Source organism: Chelmon rostratus, chromosome 3, assembly GCF_017976325.1.
Source record: "Chelmon rostratus isolate fCheRos1 chromosome 3, fCheRos1.pri, whole genome shotgun sequence".
Taxonomy (NCBI): domain Eukaryota; kingdom Metazoa; phylum Chordata; class Actinopteri; order Chaetodontiformes; family Chaetodontidae; genus Chelmon; species Chelmon rostratus.
The window spans coordinates 26,478,726-26,499,488 of NC_055660.1; the positions used below are offsets into that span (position 1 = coordinate 26,478,726).

The 20,763-nt window shown below is 42.5% G+C and overlaps 1 protein-coding gene across 1 annotated transcript; it reads left to right on the plus strand.

Annotated features, from left to right (window-relative positions):
• The first annotated feature begins 435 nt into the window (after positions 1-435).
• Positions 436-7,554, plus strand: stn1 (STN1 subunit of CST complex). Its single transcript, XM_041933979.1, has 9 exons — positions 436-674; positions 1,104-1,199; positions 1,489-1,566; positions 3,636-3,806; positions 4,197-4,308; positions 5,195-5,345; positions 5,988-6,110; positions 6,218-6,290; positions 6,606-7,554. Exons 1-9 carry the CDS (start codon positions 542-544, stop codon positions 6,761-6,763), a joined length of 1,095 nt encoding a protein of 364 aa, XP_041789913.1. The 5' UTR covers positions 436-541; the 3' UTR covers positions 6,764-7,554.
• The last annotated feature ends 13,209 nt before the right edge of the window (positions 7,555-20,763 follow it).

Here is a 20,763-nt window from a genome sequence, read left to right on the forward strand (position 1 = left end):
GCGGGGTAATGTCAGTCTTCTGCTGCCCTCGTCTGTACAGGAGACCAAACACACCAATATCGGAGAAGGGAGTCTATTCACGGCGACACCGTAACTTATTTTAATTGAAGAAAACTACTAATCTGCTGTATATTACTTATTCGTTGTTTTATTTACGGTTCCACGTCCATCGGCCAGTCTGCTCAATAGACAGCAGTCAGTTTTCTTTGTGTCCGTTAAACTGCATTTCCCATGCACCATTGCGAAACATGAACGCGCTGTACAACAATAAAATTATAACACAGCATTTTTAAAAATATAAACATTTTTAATACTTTCCCGCAACAGTACAGTTTCTGACATCTACAGCATATTGCCAAGCTACCGTAAATAACAAATAGGTAACGCGAGCAATTTAACAAGAGTTAAAAGCGCCCCACGTGACCAATACTTCTCAAGACACTCCACTGCTGTTGCCTAGCTTACCACCTTTGCTAGCTAGTGTTTTCGTGGGAAAAAACACGAAAAAGAGGTAACGAGCTGCTCTCGCATTCATCATGAAATGCAGGCAGCTACGATGGATCCAGCGGATGAGCCCCCATCGATGCTGTGGGGACAGGACCCAATCTTTTCTGCCTTCGCCAGGCTGTTTGTCAGAGACATTCTGCAGATGACAGAGTCCACACAGGTTCCAGGTAACTTAAATAACACAAACAAACATTGTTTTGTTCACCGACTGTGGCTGAGGAGCAACATTCTCAGGTATCACTATATTTGCTCCACAGCTAGCTGAACTATAATAATATGACTAAGCTAATCAACAAGTAACTTACAGTCCATTACTGTAAGTTACAGTTCATCTTAGCAAGTTAGCTAATTACTTTGTAAATACTGCAGCCAGCTTTATCACATGGTTTGCAATGAATCTAACATTTCTCTAACTTATATATCCTGTATGTTATCACTTCATTTACGATGTTATATGAATATAATAACTGTTATACCACATACTACTACTTGCACTACTTTGAGTGATAAGGTAAAAGTTGCCCGTGGAAGATTTGGTGCGTGATGTTGATAATGATGCTTGCTGATGCATTGAGATTATTATTTTCGTCTCACAGGTATCTACTTCTACAACTTACATCCAATCTACAAAGTTGATGTGCTTGGGACAGTGGTTTACAAGAGAGAAAGAGAGGACTTCTTCTGTTATGGAGGTAATCTGTGCCCCTGTGAAACATCTGCTGATATTTCAACTACATGTACAGTATGTATGCGTGTATGTGTCAGTTATGTACTGATCATGGGTCATTTTGAGATCCACAACGGCAGTGAGAGCACACCACTGTTACTGTTACATGTTTTCGAGAAAGCTTTCTCTGTCTCCATCTGTTACAATGCCCCAGTTTTAATTTTCCATGATAAAAACTGACAGATATACTCATGTGATGACTTCCCAGTTGCCTTTCAAGCACAAAGATTCTTTGTCTTTACTCCTGTTCACAGTGGATGATGGTACTGGTGTCATAAACTGCCTATGCTGGAAAAATGACCTATTGAAAGAGAAGGGGGATCCTACTAAATGTGAGTTTGCACTTCTATGAATGTCACTATACACTGACTTCCAAAAGCAAAATGATTTGTGCACTGATGCCAGCTAATCTGGGCTCTTTCTCTATGTTGACATTGGCTTGCTGCTTACTTTGCCAGAGGACTATGTAGCAGAGGAGCTTCAGCCATACTATTTCACATGAAATACTTTGCAAGACTTCTTGCATCCTCCTAGTTCTGTTTGTCATGTAAATAAAAGACAAGCATATTGTCAGTATCACCAAATATATTTTCATTACTGCATAGTTTTTGTCATAAAGATAGCCCTTAAAGTCTTCTTCTGAACAAGCACAGCCATGTTTACAGTAAATTTGTTTACATGTCTCTCACTGAATGTGTGTATCCCTGAGACCTAACAAACGTGTTGACGGCATTTCTATTTTGCTAAAACATTTGCGAAGCAGATCTCTGTTTAATACACATTTTGAAATAGGCCTCGTTTACATGCTTGTGTCCTAGCATAGCTAGCAGTCTTCTTGCCTTCTTTTTGCTGGCACTTCGTTATGTTTCTTAGCATGCTATAGCCTCCAACTGTTGTTCAGTGGAAGTGTGTGCTCTACGAGACTTCCTCTGTGAGTGTTAGTAGGCATCGGATATGAGCAAAATGGGACCCGCTCATGAAAATGTTGTTCCATAGTGCCACTAGTCATTAAAAACTCCTATAGTTGAAAAGGACCTTGGACTCTGCTCGTTTCAATGAGCTATCTTCCTGAAGTCATTGTAAAGTTATATATCACAGATGTCTTGATCTCAGAATTTAGCGTACTTTAGCTTGAAGCAAGATGGTGGAGTGAGTTACAATGTGGGGTGTGAATGTTCAGAATTGTGCCACAGTTTAGAAATGCTTTGTCCATAATCTTAAACAGTTTTCAGCCACTACAATGGAGATGCCGCTTTAAGAGAAGGAAACAGGGGTTGGGATAAACATGATAACTATGCACCATCAGTTTCTCGGTTCTTTAAAACTTGTTATCTTTTTGTCTTTATATGATTGGATCAGCATTATGTGAAAATCATTGACTTTGTTAGCAGGTGTGTTTCTTTCTATAGGTATTCCGTATCAGAAAAAAATGTTATTTCTTGTACTGAATATTGTGGGAGCCTTCTTTCGTTCTCTTTTATTTACCATATGGTGGCTGAAAGAGCTCAACACACTGTAGCTGAAGGAGACACAAGGAAACAGACAAAACACAATCAAACTAAGAGAACATCTTCATCAATATGAGAACAAATGATGTGCAAATATAGACGCACAACAAAATAGACAAATGCACAGCAAATAATCGAAACATAACTGAACGCCTTTTGTGTCACCTGGAAACAGATCCGTTGTTGTCTGTGCAGCGAGTTTCTATACTTGCTTGTGTTGTGTGTATTTGCAGTGCATGTGTTATTGGACTGATGAAGATGTTTTCTTAATTTGCTTGTGCTTTCTCTATTTGCATGTGTTTTCTGAAGTTGCAATGCATTGAGCCCTCTCAGCCACAGTATTGCCCACATCCTTGTATTCTCTTACAGCTGCATGAATTTATTTTTTTTTCCACTTGGGGGCAGTGTAACAAGCTTAAAACCACAACATCACCTCAGAAGCTGTTATGGCAGATGTGCTAGTAGTAACATATCCAGCAGTCACGCAAAATCTAAAATTAACTCTTCTCTTAGTTCTGTTTTGTTCTTGACTAACTGCTGAGAACTTTGTCTAACTGTTGTTTTGTACTGAGAACAAGGTTGATGAGAGCAGGATTTCTGTTCCATAAAACCAGCACAGTGAGCTAAAAGAGGCTTAAAAGCTGCAGAGTGGATGATAACTGCAAAATGGTGGTAATTCGCTGTTAGTTCAACACTCCAAGTGACCCATTTCACATTACACATAATCTTTTGATCCATTGTCTGTTTAAAAAATATTGATTCGTGCAGGTTTAAAGTCTGTATGATTGATGATTATTTGAACTATTTTCAAAGGTCCTTCACAAAGTTATTATTGTATATTATTTATCATCACAAACCACAGTGTAATATCCTGTATATGTCATCTCTCGCAGGGAGAAAGCACAGTGATGGGGCTCAGGGAGGCTTCAACCCAGTCGCTGAGCTGGAGAAGCTGAGACAGGCCCAGCAGAGTCGCTGCCGCCTGGAGATCGGAGAGCTGATCCGAGTCAGAGGACCGGTGAAGACGTCGAGACAACAGAGAGAAATCATGGCCGGCACCTACTGTGAGTGCAGAGGGGTGTCCTCTGCAGCCCCTTAGAGGCAGTTTGATATCTAAATTCATCATTCACCTTTACTAATTTACCAACCAGCTACATTTTAATATTTAAATACATATATATATATACATACAGAATATGTAATTCAGACAATAAACTTTCAAGAATACCACTAGCTCACGCAGTCCCTCACCCACACACACACAGTTGAAGTGCTAGCAAGGACATTTTTTATCTTTAGCACTGCAGGCTTGCTTTATGATGGCCTACACATGTCTCTCTGTCTCACACACAGATACACAACAACACACAGCGTATTTTTTATTTGAGAGTACACGTCATCTATAACCTCTGCCCATTCATCATCTGTGTGTCTGGCTCTGTGTGTGTTCCCAGATAAAGTCAACGACCCCATGATGGCGGTGCAGATAGCGTGGATGATGGAGGTTCCTCAGCTCTACAGACAGTGCTATGACAGAGCTTTCCGGCTGCAGTCTGTTGCAACGAGGTATAAACATCCATCTCTTAATGTACCATCATAGTACATAACAACACTAAAGCCAGGTTTACATCCAGTTGACCCTTCTCTAAGTCTGTCCTCCTTAGTTACTGTTGCTACGCTTGTCGAGCTTTCCATTCTCGCACCTCTCATACTGTATCTGGAGTTTAGTGTGATAACGGTGGCAGCTTTACCATCAAAAATAAATCGGTCATCACCAGGGCTTCAGTTCCTCACAGGAGTAAACAAAAGCAGGTTTTCTGATTTCTAGCTGCCAACCATGGATGAATGCATCATGATAGAAGCCTCTCTACAGTTTGCAGAAAATAGCCTAAGTTCAAATGCTACAGCATACATGTCACGGTTTCAGATGATGTATTGGAAACATACTGGCTGTGTCATCATTGTTCAACACCGGGTGCACTGCACTGACAGAAGTAATGCAGGATGTGCACATCCAAGGAGAAAATCAACACTTTGTGTCCTGATGTGCTAACAAGCGTTAACTCAAAGACGTTATTGCCTCCGGTTGGAGAAACAGAATGGTGACATCATCCTCCTTTATAGCTAGCTACCTAGCTAAATCCATGAAAAATAGTGACAATAGTGACAGAAAGATGCCCACAAACGTAGAATCAAGCAGATGAGATAAAATTGACACCACAGTAAGTTGTAGTAGTAAGGATGCACACAATGAAAAGCAGGCTCTAATTTTCATTTGCATAGACTACTAAACAATCAAATGCAGCTGAAGTCATTTCTAAAATAAGAAATAATAGTAACAAGCTGTCAAAGTGGTGCATGACTCAGCGATTATCAATTATTTCTAAAGATAAACAGTGTTTAAGCTTTGGTATAAGTTATATTAAGGCCAGATTCTTTGTCTGTTTTTCAGTGACTCAGACATCAGTTCGCTCAGCAAGGCAAAGAATATCATCAGGGATTTCTTTAAGCAGAAGTCGGTGACCAGATTCAGACCCTATGATGTTCAGGATCTCCTGCAGCCTCTGATCTCCAGCCAGCCTCAAACAGCATCAGCAGACCAGGTACGCCAGAATAATAATATGGGGAACCATTTCTTTTTGAAGATGTGTGGCGGTGGGATGAAAGGAAAATCAAACAGATTTTTTTGCAGTGTCCTTCTTATGTGTGAAGGACTAATGGAATAAAGAAATGCAGCCAAGATTTGATTTCTAGCATTGAAACTTATTTGTATTCTTTAGATTTGTTGAAGTTATTGGTCATAATAATATAAAGTACTAAACTTTTAAAGCCGCTGACAATGCAACTTGCACTTTTTGGGCAGCTGTCCACTGATCACAGGGCCGGCAGTTCAATCCTCAGCTCCTCCTGCCCACATGTCCAAATGTCCTTGGGCAAGACACTAAATCCCGAAGTTGATCCTGATGGTCAGCACCGTGTGTGTCTGTTCTTGTGTGTGTGTGTGTGTGTGTGTGTGTGTGTGAGACAGAGAATGAGAGGCCAATTGTAAAGTGCTTTGGCTAAACACACTGTATAAAAGCAGCCATTTGGCACATTTTGGTTTCCCTTATTCCCATAAAACAAGACAGTATGTCATCATGCAGCAGCACAATTTTGCAACAGAAAATAATTTAGGTATCTAAAACTGAAACAAAAGGTAGCAAAAAAGTTTGAGGGCTGTCGTGTTATCATGCTTCTCTGTTAAGGAGCCCGTGGCGGGTCCTTCTGCCTGCCAGCAGCTACGCCAGCTTCTGAAGGAGGCCCTGCAGACATTACAGGACGAGGGTACAGTGTACCGCAAGGTCATATCCCAGGATGAAGTCTATCATGTAAGAAACAACAGAGAAATCTTGAAAGAATTCTTTCTTCATCAGTATGCGATTATTGTCAGGGTTCGTTATGGACGTGCCAGTTTGATGCTGTTGTGCCTCACCAGGTTACTGCACATGACAAAGATCTACTCATAGCTGTCAAAGACATTATCAGGGAGGACTCAAAGAGAGAAAAGTGTGAGTACACTTATTTTCTTCTCTTTATTAAGAATCAGACTTGTTTTAGTCTGACTCAGTGACAGTCTCCATGGCAGTGGTGTTGTGTGGAGTGTAGCAGCTATTATCATTCAGATGAAGTAATACAGATTCAAAGATTTTTTTTTTACCTGTTTGTCAAAGATCAATTCATCTTATTAAAATAAATCTAATAGAAATGCAAAGTAATTAACTGAGAATATAGAAAAATTCAACTTCACCAGTCCCTCTTTTTGAAGTCTCTGCATGCCTGTGTGTTGACCTATGTGTCGTGGCTGTTTCCTCTTGTGCCTGTAGATGCGGAGAAGGGTTGCCACATCCTGCACATCCTGTCTGCAGTCAGGCAGCGCTACAGCATCAACATCAGCAAGGCGGCACTGGAGCTGGTCCTCAAATCACTGGAGTGCAACAGTGACATCGTCAGCACCAGCGAAAACCATTACATTGCGTTTTAACTTGAGCGCAGTGGGCTCTGGAACCCGGTTTTACTGCGTGTGCCATGTGTAGTATGGCTTATTGCTCCAAAGTGTGAGCGCCCAATATGTTGGAGGGGATCATGCCATTTCTATTCCTTTGAGCAACATCTTGTCAACAACATGCCTAAGAAAATGGACATGAGGGAAGCTTTCAGGACCACTGTGCTCTCTACTGTTGTAAATATGGAAGATAGCAGAAATTTGTAAATAAATACAAAATGAATAATGGACAAGGCAATAAAGATAAAGCTCATGCATTATTGGATTATTCTGTGAGGGGGGCCTGTGGCAAAAATGAGCCCCTGGGTCATCCTTATCAAACTGATGCCTGCGACTGGCTGGCTAGACAAATGACACTACATGAGATAGACATGAGAGATAGACATTAGAGAAAATTAGCATGAATAATTATACTAGTTATGATTATTATTATGTCTGTCACCATCATTAAATCATGCTGCTAATATGCAACATGCACCAAAATGTGGTTGACACAAAGAAGATATGTTACTCATATCAAGTGTGTCACATCATGCATTTCTGTCAGAGGTTAGGCCCCTGATGCTTCAAACTGTTGGTTACTACATTTCCCACAATGCAACTTAAGAGCGTTTGTCTTTAGACTTCCCCTGACTGGTAAGCACTCAAGCCTTTCAAACTCCACGCCCAGGTTTGTCATAGTGTCCAAGTCTGGGTCGCGATATCATCATCCTCATCATCAGGGTGTTTTTTCTTAGACTTTAGAGGGCCCCCTGCGGAGCTACTCAAACCAAACTGCAGCTGTTTTTACAGACTGAGTAGCACTTATCACGATGAGTAAATTAAAGTTTGTGTGTGAAATTGGTGGAGTGCCCCTTTTATTAGGAATGTGCGATTTCTTTGACTTTTTTTAATATTGATCAATTAATAGCCACAAAGGAATCACCTCACAGTGAACCTTTGGGCCCCCTGTGGGTTCTGGGGCCCTAGGGCCCTTGCCCTCTTTGCCTAGGTAATCCATTCTCGCATATTCCTGTATGCACATTCAATTACATCAGCACAAAGCAGTTGACACACATTAAGCCTGGAGCTTTCAGGGCCCCTGGAGTCCAGGGGCCAGGGAGCAGTTGCCCAGTTGGAATTCCAGCCTTGGGCTCCTGGTTTTAGTAAAGCCATTAAAATAAAAGTGGGTTTTGGTAAGTGATTTAAAAGATGCCAACGATCTGGCCTCACGGTCAACGCTCTGAATTCCTTTCAAAGGTCTTTATGCATCTTAACCGCTTCACTGTATGAACTGAACGCAGAAGGACAAAGGGAGTCAGCGTCGCCTCTGAATGAGCTTCTTAACCGTCTTGCTAATGTTGCCGCGTGCACAGGGGGGCAGTGTTTGGTCGGTAATTGGCTCTTTCATGTAGAGCAGGCTGCCGCTGATTGGTCGCCAGAGAAACATCTGTATCCATACTTCCAGTGGCTCGTGTCTCCGGCCAGAAAGCAGCTCGTGCCTCAGAGCCTAGCGGGTGCTCGCAAAGTGACTGGGGCGTCATTGTCACGCTGCCGTCTGTTGAACAGAGCAAGAACAATCAGTCAATAACATACAGTTTGCATAAAATCCAGGCTTACATACAGCACATATCTGTAGCGTATCATCCATATTCTTGTAAGCGGGGAGGAAAAGTTACGTGGCCCCGAGGGAAGACGAATGAGTGAGTGAGATGGTAAACCGAGTGAAGACTACACTGCTTCAGAATCGTGTCACACGACAGCGCGCTTCTCGCGTAGAAAGGCACAGCCAAACAGTTTTTTTCCTTCAGTGCTTTATTCCAAGTAGCCTTGAGGACGTGCGTGAAGCCCATCCCACTCCGTTCCTTAAAATTCACTGCGCCTGCTGTAACGCAGGAGGCGTTCGGCCCTGGATTTGCCGGCTCTCGCGCTCAGCCAGCCTCCGTAACCTCCAGGTATGCAGATGCCCCCTTTTGTAGGCATCGCGGCAGACACAAAGGAACTCGCTCCACTTTATTCCTATTTTTAAGGTGACCGACTTCACCGGCGCTCCGCCCGCCGCTGGCCAGCTCCTGAGGCTGTAGGCAACGTGAAAATCGCTCTCTGCTTGGATATTCGGCGGTGTGTGTTTCACCCAGAGCCAGCAGCACAGGCTTAAATGGACTATTGATAAGTTTCTAATCAGATTGATGATCGCTACGTCAACGGAGGGAAGTCTGAGCCGCCAATTTGGCCGCGAGCGAGCAGATCTCTTAATGGACCGCTGAATTGTTAAATGACACAGCGATGAATGTTGTGATTTCTCTCCCGTGATACAAGATAGCTTATCTGGAGCCGCGGCAGCCGCCTGCCTGACGCTTTTATGCATAGCCTTTGCAGGGTCAAGATGCAGTTTCGGACTGTGCTGGACGTGAAAGTCGTGGACGTGGAGAAGAGGCGCAATCCGTCTAAACACTACGTGAGTTGCCTACCTGCCTCGTCTTCATCCATGTCAGCTCATTCCCACCTTGTCCCATTCAGATGTGTCAGCGGTGTGTGTCTCTGGCCTGTTCACAGCCACAGCAGGACGCCCAAACGCGGCATTTAGTCTCCTAAATGTAGCCGAGCGTTAGCTGCTATGAGAGGACCACAGCTAGGCTAAGTTCAGTGTCAGACTCTTGCTAAGTGAGATATCCGCTCATGAATAATGAACGGCGCAAAGCCATTACAAGCAAACCCCCCAATGTATTTCAGCAGACATCGTTCGTCATTACAGGTGAGCTGTCATAACTGTGCACCGTCAAATCAGCAGTCCGGCCGCCATCGGCACTGTGACCCGGTAATGCAGGTGATCATGACTTTCTGGCATACTGTCGGCTCCTCAGTCAGCGGTGCATATACGTGGCTAGTTTACATGCATTTGTGTTGAGGGTAAAGTGGTCAAATGCTTGAGGGATTTATTATTATGATTAAGTTCATGAAATGCCAGCTCACCTGTGTTTCATGGAAGGTGGGAGAAAAACTTCTGCAGCCTTATTTTTAGCAGCACAGTGGTTCTCATTTATGAAGAATTAAATCACAGAAAAGAAAACAGAAGTCAGATCATCCGCACTGATAGTTTGTCAGGCCTCCTCAGTGTTCACAGCTACCTGTCCGCACTTCAAAACATGTTGGAAATGAGCAGAGGCCTAAGCTGTTTTTATTTCTATTGGTGTGGAAAAGCATGGCCTTTGATTGGTTTTTCTTGCATAAATCAAGACGAGTCTGTCTGTGAAATGACTGAATCCTGAAATGAGTTTGGCACAAATTCCATTTAGTTGTTCTTCTGGAGCTTTTGATCATATCACACCATCTTCATGAGCAGATGGCGTTTGCTCTGTTGTCATGGAGCTGTAGATGTTTTTCGCAGCACTTTAAGGGCTCCTTGTCCGGGTCGGCCTCAGAATTGAGACTGAAAGTTCATTGGCCTTCTTCATCAATACCACACTTGTTACAAGTGAGGGTCTGTATTTTGGCTCTGCACCTCATGGCCCCACTTCAGATCCTATTTTGAGCTCATAAACAAGTCATTAGAAATGTCTTGCTCATATGCAGTTACACTCCTGCAGACCCCTGGGCCGAATGATATGTGGACACAATTAGCACACTTAGTCTGCTTCAAAAGGAGGAATTCACAAACCTCTCACTGTACGTCCTCCTTTATCAGACAAACTGTATCTGCTTTACAAGTCACGAAAATATGATGTGAGTTTAAGAGTTTTTAATAACTAAACACTGTACTGTACTATGAGTGGATGTATTTTTAACTGCGGTGTCCCCAGTGAAAGTGATACCTACATTCTGACACTGTTGAAGCATCACTGTGCAGATCTCTGGGGCAAAAATGAGCTGTAGGCCCCGACTGAGAACCCCTACCCCCCTTCCCCCTGTTCTCTGGGTCTTGTGTGTACTCTGTTTCTGCATGCACTGTGCCCATCAAGTGCGGTGCACACAGCAGTCTCCACATGGCAGCTTAGTTATATTTCGCCTGGAGCTCTTGAAGCCAACCACTGCTCCCACACTGGAGTATTACCTGCGCCCAGGTTCACTGTGTGCCAGTTACTTTGTGTTCACCTGATTAGACTTATTCACACCCCGTTTAAGAACGATATCACGTGAAATAATAAAAGATGTTGACATGGCTTCAAGATTAGGCAATGATGCAAAACGTGCATCAAAGCACTTCAATTAATATTGTGCTTTAGTTGTGCATATCTGCAAACAAATTAGCGTGTTCATGTTGCAACAATCTGCAGAACATGAAGTCAACCTTGTAGATGATCTAACAGGCATGTCAAACTCAGTCCATAAAGGGCCGTGTGGCTGCAGGTTTTCATTCCAACCAAGGAGGAGCACACCTGGCTGGAATCAATTAATCAGCTGATCTCAGTCTTCAGCTGATAACTAAGTGATTCCTTGATGTCGATTGGTTGGCCTGGTGTGCTCCTCCTTGGTTGGAACAAAAACCTGCAGCCACACGGCCCTTAATGGACTGAGTTTGACATGCTTGATCTAGCATAACGTGTTAAGAAAACCTATTCAGGTCTGAGCTTTTGTCTGTGAAGAGCGTAAAGGACCGGTTAGTTAAACTCAATTCAGTCATGATCAAGATAACAAATCTTATTAAAACTATCAGGAAGTAGCACTTTAAAGTGCCTCAGAGGAATGGGTGTCCCTAACTTGGCATGGGGAACTTTTAGAGCTTACCTAGCCCGAGATCTGGTCTCATGGTTGGTCACTTTTAGCTCAGGTTAGGATGTCAAATATCTCAACAACTTAAATAGCATGGTCTTGCAAATGAAAACACCGGTATACTGATGCCTTCAGGATTTCAGAGACCTCTTTTGATGTAACTCACAGTGGTGAGTTGTATGAACAGGTTCACCTGAATTTCAACATGTTTTTCCTCTGCAGATACTTTTGGCTTAACTTAACAACAACCTTTAATGCCATGTAGCTCTTGTTCCTATGGATGTCAAATACACTTCTTGTAAGTCGCTTTAGACCAAAGCTTCTACCAAATATATTGTACTGAATACAATACATCTATTTCCAGGAACAATTGTGGTCACTCCACAGACTTAACAGTCTTCATTGGAACGACTTTCAAATAGCTAAAGTTGTGTTCAGTGGCTTGTTTCAGGACGGACACATTGTTGTTGATGGTTTTAAATGTAATGTTTCTGCTGCGAGCACCACAAACATAATTTCCATTAATTTCATTAAAACATGTGACCATATCATTGACTTATTTATTACAGGAATGGATTGACATTTTTGGATATATTTGCTTCCTTGTAGAGAGTGAGATGAAGAGATTGATGCCACCTTCATGTTTATGATTTAGTATGGAGGCAATTACCTACTTAATATCAAAAATGGAAGCAGGGGCTAATAGCTAGCTTGGGTTCAAAAGTATGCCTATTAACAACTCCATAGCTCCCTAACATGATGTATCTTGTTTGTTAAATTTGCACACAAACAGTAGTGTAAAAAACGTTCTGGTTTCACAGCGTGCCATTTGGCCGGAGCCAGGCTAGCTGTTTCCCCCCGCTTCAAGTCTTGATGCTAGCTAGCATACCTCTCGCTCCAGACTTAACGTGCGAGCACAAGACTGGTGTCAGTCTTCTCATCTCACTTTCATCAAAATGTCAGGCTATTTAAAAACACACGCTGGTACAGATAACTGTGCTCAGCGGGCTAATCTGACCAAATACGCTCACAGGCCTCCAGTGCTCAGAGACAGTGAATTAATGCTCTGCTGTGCACGTGCAGTATTGTGCTTTTAATGCAGCTCGGACTCTTAATGCACAGTTATTGCTACCACAGAGCAGTAGTGTAGCATGAACTCTCAAATCAGTCCAACCCTATAAGAAGGCTTGTTGAGTGGGAGCTACTATATGTACAGTTAAAGTGTAACAGGAGCCTCTCAGAGCTCCACTGTGCTTTGGGCTCTTCTGTCTCAGTGGGCCAGTCTGTGGCCTAGTTTCCCTAGCTACCCGGCCTCATGAGACAAGGCTAGTCAGTGTGAGAAGAAAAAAGAGGGAAAGAGGGAGGAAGAGAGAGAGAGAGAGGGAATGAGAGAGACACAATCTGTGGCATCCATTGAATCTCATTTGTAATGTTTGTGAAACCAGCTGGAAATGCTTATCTTGTGAGAGGGGGACTGAGACTTGGGGCTTTGTCAAAGGGAAGTGCTCGTTGGACCATAGGGAAAGCTGGACCGTTGAGTCGCAAACACGCATCACACACACGCACTCTCTCTCGATGATCTCTGTGTGGATGTGTTTGCAGGAGGAGGTGATAAAAGAGAGCGCAAGGTTGGACACGGCCATGTTTACTTTAAGCTTCTGTTTCCCCTACAAGTCCCAGTCCCATAACATTTCATTTTCTAGAGACTCCTGTGCTGCACAAAGGCCCAGCCTGGAAGACGGTGTTGTTATTTGGCACCATAAAACATCTCTTCAGAGAGCCGTTCCACACTCAAATATTTATTGGCCTATCAAACACGGAGTGATCTCGGTGAAAAGGGTCCCTGTTTTCAGATGCTCGCCCCTAACTGAGAGGTGCATGCTGGGGGCCAGAGGTTTGTGAGGAAGGCTTTTTCTTTTTTCTTGGATTTGCCATTGTTTGTGAAATTTTGACGACTAGCTGGAACTGCTCAAAGGCTGTGTGTGTGTGTGTGTGTGTGTGGGAAAGAGAGAAGGGTGAGTCAGGGGCATTGCTGACGTCAGTTAGTAAAATTGATGTTCTTAATGCTCAGTTTGCAGAGCCCTAACTCTGACATTGATGCTGACAAGAGTGTGTGCCTTTGTTGTATGAACCGGCGCGAGTGGTTGACAAAAGCGGCGGATGTTGTCGTCCTCGTCATTACTGGGACCTCACACGCATGCTGGGGGTTGTTTTCGTGTGTTCAATACCAGATGTTTGTGATTGTTGAAGGTCTTGTCTCCCGCACAAGTCTTACACACATGACAGCAGCTCTATTCTGATAGCAAGACGTCTCCCACACTCCTATGTCTGCTTTCATGGTACAAGCACATGTTGTTGTGCTTGAACATGGCCTCCGGCGCCCCGGTGTTGTTCTCAACAGCTTGATTTATAATTACGTCATCCAGTAGCGGCGGTACTCTGTGGAGAGACAGAGCATGTGTGGGCATCATGTGCGGCCTCAACTGTGCTGGCTCTGGCTTTGTTTTCATGGGAAAATGACCCCAGCTGATCGCTGATCGCTGGGTGTGTTGTTGTGCCTGGTCTGATATATGATTTTTGTGAGATGAGGAAAGACTGAGAGGCAGAGGAGGAAGAGAGATTGGAAGAAAAAGGAGATGGAGTTGTCTTGCTTGCAGCTCTCTTCATCAGATGTTTAGATAGTCAGGGAAATTGGGTAAAAAGTTAAAAGTAAAACCAGACTGGCTCGATTAGCATGACAAGATATTCTTTCACTACCAAGGCACTCACGGATGATTTATTAGAAATGTTTGATCCCGTTAATAATACATATTCACCAGAAAGTACATTAATAGTTAAACCGTGCTAAAATATTCACACAAACAGTCACAGGAGTCTCTGATTTAGTACAGCCCTTATGTATGGTCGGGTGGCTCACTGGAGACAAATTGAGAAAAAATGGTCAAAATCTGCAATGCAAATCAATAGCATCATGGATAGAGATGTGATCATCATTAGAGTAAACTCTAATAAACCTGGTATGTACTACTGCCCAGCACCAAGCAATAGATAGACACAAGTTAGCTGGTGGACACAGTGGATCATTTAGCAGCTAAACGGCCAGACATTTCCCTCAGAGGGTGGTGGAATCCACAACAGAGCTAAAGGAGAGAAGACTGGACTTACATTTGCTTTGCCAGTGGCCATAAAAGCTGCGTTTCCACTGCATGGTACGGCTCGGCTCCACTCGACTCTTGTCACGCTTTTCTTTTTCCCTTGTGGATAATACCTGGTACTTTTTGGCGTCGCCTCAGTTTAGGTTCCTAGCGAGCTGAGCAGGTGCTAAAAGGTGACGTGAAAATGCAGCCTGGTCAGAGAACCGTCACTCGAGTCATCAGTTGTGCGACTTTGAACAAACTTGGCATTTTTAAATGGCCAAGCTACCATCAGTAGTAACCAGGGCTTTGAACCGATTTTTTTTTCCAATTGGTTCGTTCCGAACAGAAACGGAATTTTAACGTTTCCGGTTTTGGGTTCCACCATTAAATAGACGTTCCCAAACCGCTTAGAACAAAAACATTTTGTTCCCGGAACGGTTAATTACGTTCCTGTCAGCTGTTTAACAAATGCTATAAAATTATGTCTCTTTCTCATCCAGCTTAAACCAAATGTAATAATGTTACAACCTTCATTAAATAATACAAGAATAATTCAAAACAATTATTTCAAATGTGTTATTTATTGTTGAAAGAAAGTATTTCCACACAAACGTCAACGACATTATAAAGTCACATGCAACTTATAAGAAGTCACCAAACCTGGTCCATATCCATCAGGTATCGTTAATCAACAAACATGCATTGCTGTCGGCGAGTGTTGTTACCCTCTCACGAATGTTGGCTGAATTAATTACGAAACCATTTCCAATTGCTTGTTGTAGTGGGTCAATTATTTTTCTAAAGCCAGTGTCCTCCATTAAGGAAAATGGTCTGCCGTTCACTCTGACCAGCTCCAAACACGCATCTACGAGGGCCTCCGATGTAATGGGTACATGGAGCAATTTTGGCTTCTTAACAGCGAGCGCATCTAGAGTACTTTGCCTTGTGCCAGGTCTTTTTTGTGCCGGGTCAGTAGAAGACTTGTTGAACAGGTCCGGATGACGTCTTTGGATATGCCTCTGCAAATTCCCCTCATGGTTGCACGCTATTTCGGCTCCACATCCCTCAATGTTGCACTTCGATTTGTTTGTTGCTGGGTCAAAGGAAAAATGTTGGCGATTTGGATTCTCAGTATGTCTTCCCATCTACACAAACAGAAAAAGTGCCACAAATGAAAGATAATTCGTGTAGTGTGTTACCAAGACTAGCTAGTCAGGCCCTATGCATTAGCAAACAGAGGTTAACGTCATTTAGCCTAATGTTTGCGAGCCCATCATTAGAGTGGACAAATATATTTATATCGTGAAATGGACGTTTTAAATAATGCTAAACTGCATTTACCTCTTATTTAAGATGTAGAGACGTGATAGCAGTCCACCTTCCCGCTCTCTCTCCATTCAGTCAGCGAACGTCCAGTGAATGTCACACAGGAAGTGAACCCCAGCGGGTCATTGTAACGTGTGCAAGAGAAGACTTACTTTTTTTATTTGTATGCTACGGAAACTTTGAGAAACGAAATAAAAACGGTATTAACCGGTTACCATTATTTTTAATAAACGTTTCTGTTCCAGAACATAAAAAATAATAACTTTTCTGGTTTCGTTTCTGTTCCATGTAGAATACAAATATTTACCGGTTTTCGTTTTCGTTCCTTGAACCGGTTCAAAGCCCTGGTAGTAACCATATTTTTTTAATTTGCTTGACCCAGATTTTAAAAAAATGCAAAAACTGTGGTCAATTGCAAATACATCAAAAACACTGTCCCTTCAACGTCCTCTGGGATAAGGGGAGCAAAGCTAGTCTGTGTGTGTGCTTTAAAATATCAAAGCAACAAGGATTGAGTTAACTAGTTCCTACAATAAGTGACTACAGTTAGGTGGTCAGAATCAGACACCTGGTAAATATGTTTACTTATGTATTGTATGAAAGATATATATCACTTAAACATTATGCTTCAGTTGTGACTTTGAGAGAAGCTACTGGCAAGAGAGACAATTGGTAGAAGAGGCTGATGATGAAAATAGATGAGAGAGATACTGTAAATACAGTCATTAGTGGAGCATCTTTGGCAGCTTTGTCACTTTTCCCATCATGTGTTACTCTAAAATCTGTGTGGCTGGTGGTTATTGGCTGGTGCAGTTTGAGTGAATGACTTTTCTTCTCTACATGTTACAACCAATCAGCTAATGTCCTCCCTACTGCCACCTGCTGTACCAGAGGGGAATTTAGCAAGCACATCAAATAGGCACACTATCTGATATCGCCGTGTTGGTGTTGTTCCTGTAACATCATAATAATGTTGCTCCAGGACCATCTTTGCAACTGACCACCTGTTTTGATATTCAAGTCTTGTGACTTGGGAAAAAAGACTGGAAAAATAAGCACACGGGAGAAGCCTTTCCAACCTGTGGTTGTGAAAGGGTCTATTTTAACCAAATCATGAGCCTTATCCGAAACCTGGATGTTGTCCTTGTTGTCTAAATGTAACCAAACTGCTACAGAAAACTAAAACAAAACAAAAAACAACAATTAGATAATTAGTGAACTAAGCCTAAAAATACCAAGTCAACAATGTAACGCTATGTTCCACCCAGGACATGAACCCTAGCCTCTGGGGTTAAAGTCCTGTGCCTGACCCATTCATCTACTGCTCCTGAAATGTACTTTGTTGCTTTTTGCTCAGTTGCAGTGATGGTCCTGGAGCAACAGTACTTATCATGTTGTTGGAACAACACCAATATGACCAAATCAGTTAAACCTACCTAGAAAGGATAAAATACAGGAGATTTATGGGAAAATATTTAAAGGGGAGCGAGAGAAGATTAATATACAGGAGAATCATGGGAAAAACAGGAGGGTTAACAGGACTGTTCATGTCTGTCGTCGACTATGAAAATCTTCTGTGTTGTCCTGCAGCCTCATCGACACTCCAGCAGCTAAACCCTGTGTGTCATGGTTCACTAAGCTTCATCACAAATGACTAAGTCCCTACTCATCATTGTTCTCTGTGTCACATGGTCGGACAGACTTCCTTACAGTCCAGAAGAAATAACCATCTCATGATATTCATCTGCAAAACGTTGTTGTTGAAGCCTCCAAACTACCTCATATCTCTTCTCCCACTAAAAAGTCATAACTGCAGCACACCATCCAGTAACTGCTTCACTTCAGACACCCCTAATGTTAGCAGAGCTACTTTCACGTACTGTGCACCTTTTAGAGGGAGTGAGCTGCACACTAGTCTCACGCTACAGTCCTACATTCCCCTTAAAGATGTTAAAACCTTATTGCCTGATCTTTTTATGATCCTTGTAACCGTTTTACACCTTTTTTATTGTCTAATTGTCTGTTTATGAAGACTTGTGACTTGGACTTGCCCTCAAGGACTTGAGACTTGACCTGAGAGTTCCACTGACAGACTGGACACTTGAATTGGACTTGCTTCAAATTGCTTGAGACTTGGCTTAAAAACAGCTCTGAGTATATCTGATGCATTCATCTTTGTGGTACAGGCTGTTATGTGATATTATTTGGGTACAACTTGGGCCTCTTTGGAGGTCTGTTAGGTTTCTCACGTTCCTTTGAAATTCACATATCAAAGTGCTTATAGCCAGATTTACGCTTGCAAAATGCAGTTAACTGGAATCCATCTTGTGAAGTTGTTTACACGAGCACATGACCTTGTCTGTCTGATTTGCAGTCACTTCAGGATTGTTCTTTTGTCGACGAATTGAAATGGTATCAAGAAGCCATCAGAGGTGGACAGGATATACCTGCTCAATAGACACTTTTCCTCAGCGCCTGATCGGCACTTCCTGTGCCCACCACAAAGGCTTGGAAGGCGGGATTGAACCAATTCAAAGTGGAAGTGATGACAGTTAAGGAAAAGTGGAGGCGTCGGCCTGGTGTGTGGTTAATAAAGGCCGCTGTTTAGGCAGCGGATACAGCAACTCTGTCTTTATGGAGTTTCCAAAGACCCCCTGCCAAAGCTTATTGTCCTCCAGTTTACTTCACTCTCGTGACATTTTTGTTGGCTGAGAAACAGCTGAGAAGAATTTGACAGGCTTTATTGTCATTTGTTAACCTCTCTGTCTAAACTGAAAGAATTACTGACTGTATTAGTCGAGTGAGTCTTGGCCGGTTGTGGTTCTGTGTGGAAAGACTTCACTCCCATGCAAAGAGAATGTTTCCAACCTGACTTTTTGTAGTCGGATCATTTGAAAGTATGATGCGTGTCTGTTTTATAGGTTGCTTTAAATATAGTAGTATAGGCGGGGTTCGCTGCATTTAGTGGCTAGGCCCACATTCTCTGCCCCACCAAGCAGTCTGCTCTTTTGCCTTCTTCTCTTGAAAACTGTGACACCGGGTCCTGGCGTTCCTCTGTAGCTGTAAGTTACTGTGTTTTCTTTATTCATATGCTCTTCACACTATCTCGTACGGCCGTTGAATTATGTTAATGTTCATGTTATTAGAGAAAAGCTTCCTTTAGGGGAGTCAGAGGGGGGGAAGTGAGCTGGAAACCTGACATGAATATTCATAGCTGTTTCAGAAGAACATGATGAAATAATCACAGGTCCAGTTTGTTCTGTCGTAAGCATGCATGTTCTCTTCTTTGCTTCTGAGCTTGAATGAAACTTTTGTTTTCATGTCCCGCTTCCTCTGTGGGAATAACAGATGTATAAGGTCCTTTCTTGCTATCTGGGACAGTCAAGCCCCCAAAGCCCTCTTTGAGTTGTTTAGTTTTCCCTCTTGTTTGTCTTTTTCCTGATTTGAATCAAAATCTATATTTATAGATATCAAAAATGGAGTATTGACATGTGACTGCTGTGGAATCTGAAGAGAAACTCAAGAAAAGACTTGAAAGGAATTGCATTTTTTCCGGAGCAGCTATGCACTGAAACAGTTGCACATCTGGTCAGACTTACTCATGTTAGGCCCTTCATAGTCATCTCTGGTGACTTATGGTGCAGCCTCCTCATTGTTTCCTCATCCCGCGATTCCAACACCTTCCTGTTTCCAAATGTAGGAGTGGTTATTAACAGCTGCGTGTTAGAAATCAGAAGATCATGCTTCGCCACACAAGCTTTTATGTCGCCTCCTCTCTCAAATATCAGCCCTCATTTTGGAATTGCAGCAATGCCCTATTGGTTCAGACACGCCTGCTGTGCAAGAATGTCTTGCAGCAATCACAAGATCATTTTTGACATTTTATCTTAATTTCTGTGGTTCTAAAATCCCCTCAAGAACTTGGAAGAGAAATTGGATACTTGCTATTAATGTTGTTGTGTTTGCAAATATCTGAACATGTCTCATGTTGCTGCTGTGGCTCCTTTTTGTTCCATTTTATGATGTGGAATTATCATTAGCATTTATAAGTAGTGTATACACATTCAATACATAGTTTATAACACTCTAAAATGTGGATGTGATCAGATATGTGTTTATTAATGTAGGCCTATTTGTGAACAACTATAACTCTTTGTGTGGAGACCCACAAGTGGATGCTGGTGTTTAAACAGATATTGTCATTCAGTATTTCAATAATATGAAATACTTCATTGCAGAAGTTATTTTTGTTGACAAATACTGTTCATTAACATGTCCTTATGCCTGCGTACAACTACATGACAACGTGTTATGAACTTTTCATTAAATGTTTAAATAATGGTAATAAATGCCAAATACCTAAAGGAAAGTGCACCTTTCTGATCCACAAAAGCTTGATAGAGGGCAACTTAACACGCGCGCCTGGATCTACTGCAGAGCTAAATCAGTTTGCACTGGCTTATTTTAGTTGTTGCACGAGTATGTCCCATTCCTCATGAAAAGGTGACGAATAAGCAGCTACCATGTAATATGCACAATGAAATAATCAGATTTCATGACAGACAAATCAGGAGACGCTTACTGTGGGGTGTTCCTTCATCTGTCTTGAGCGGCAGCGGCCCAGACTGTTATAATTTACTGCCTGTGTTAGTGAATAGAGTCTATTTTGGAGACTGGGGGGTGCATTAGGTTTGAGCTTGATATTTTGGGCATGGGCAGACCACGGATGGTTGTTGGTTGTGTTTTCCACTGCGGTTGCCATTGCATACCCATCTGCTTCTGGGGTTTTACTGAGTCCACATCTTCCAGCCTGGCTCCTATCTTATA

Bases quoted from the DNA above. Each gene is read 5' to 3' on its own strand.
- stn1 (XM_041933979.1), top strand. From the start codon at position 542: ATGCAGGCAGCTACGATGGATCCAGCGGATGAGCCCCCATCGATGCTG. The intron at 675-1,103 runs GTAACTTAAATA...TTCGTCTCACAG, and splicing joins AGAGTCCACACAGGTTCCAG to GTATCTACTTCTACAACTTA. The intron at 6,111-6,217 runs GTAAGAAACAAC...GTGCCTCACCAG, and splicing joins CCCAGGATGAAGTCTATCAT to GTTACTGCACATGACAAAGA.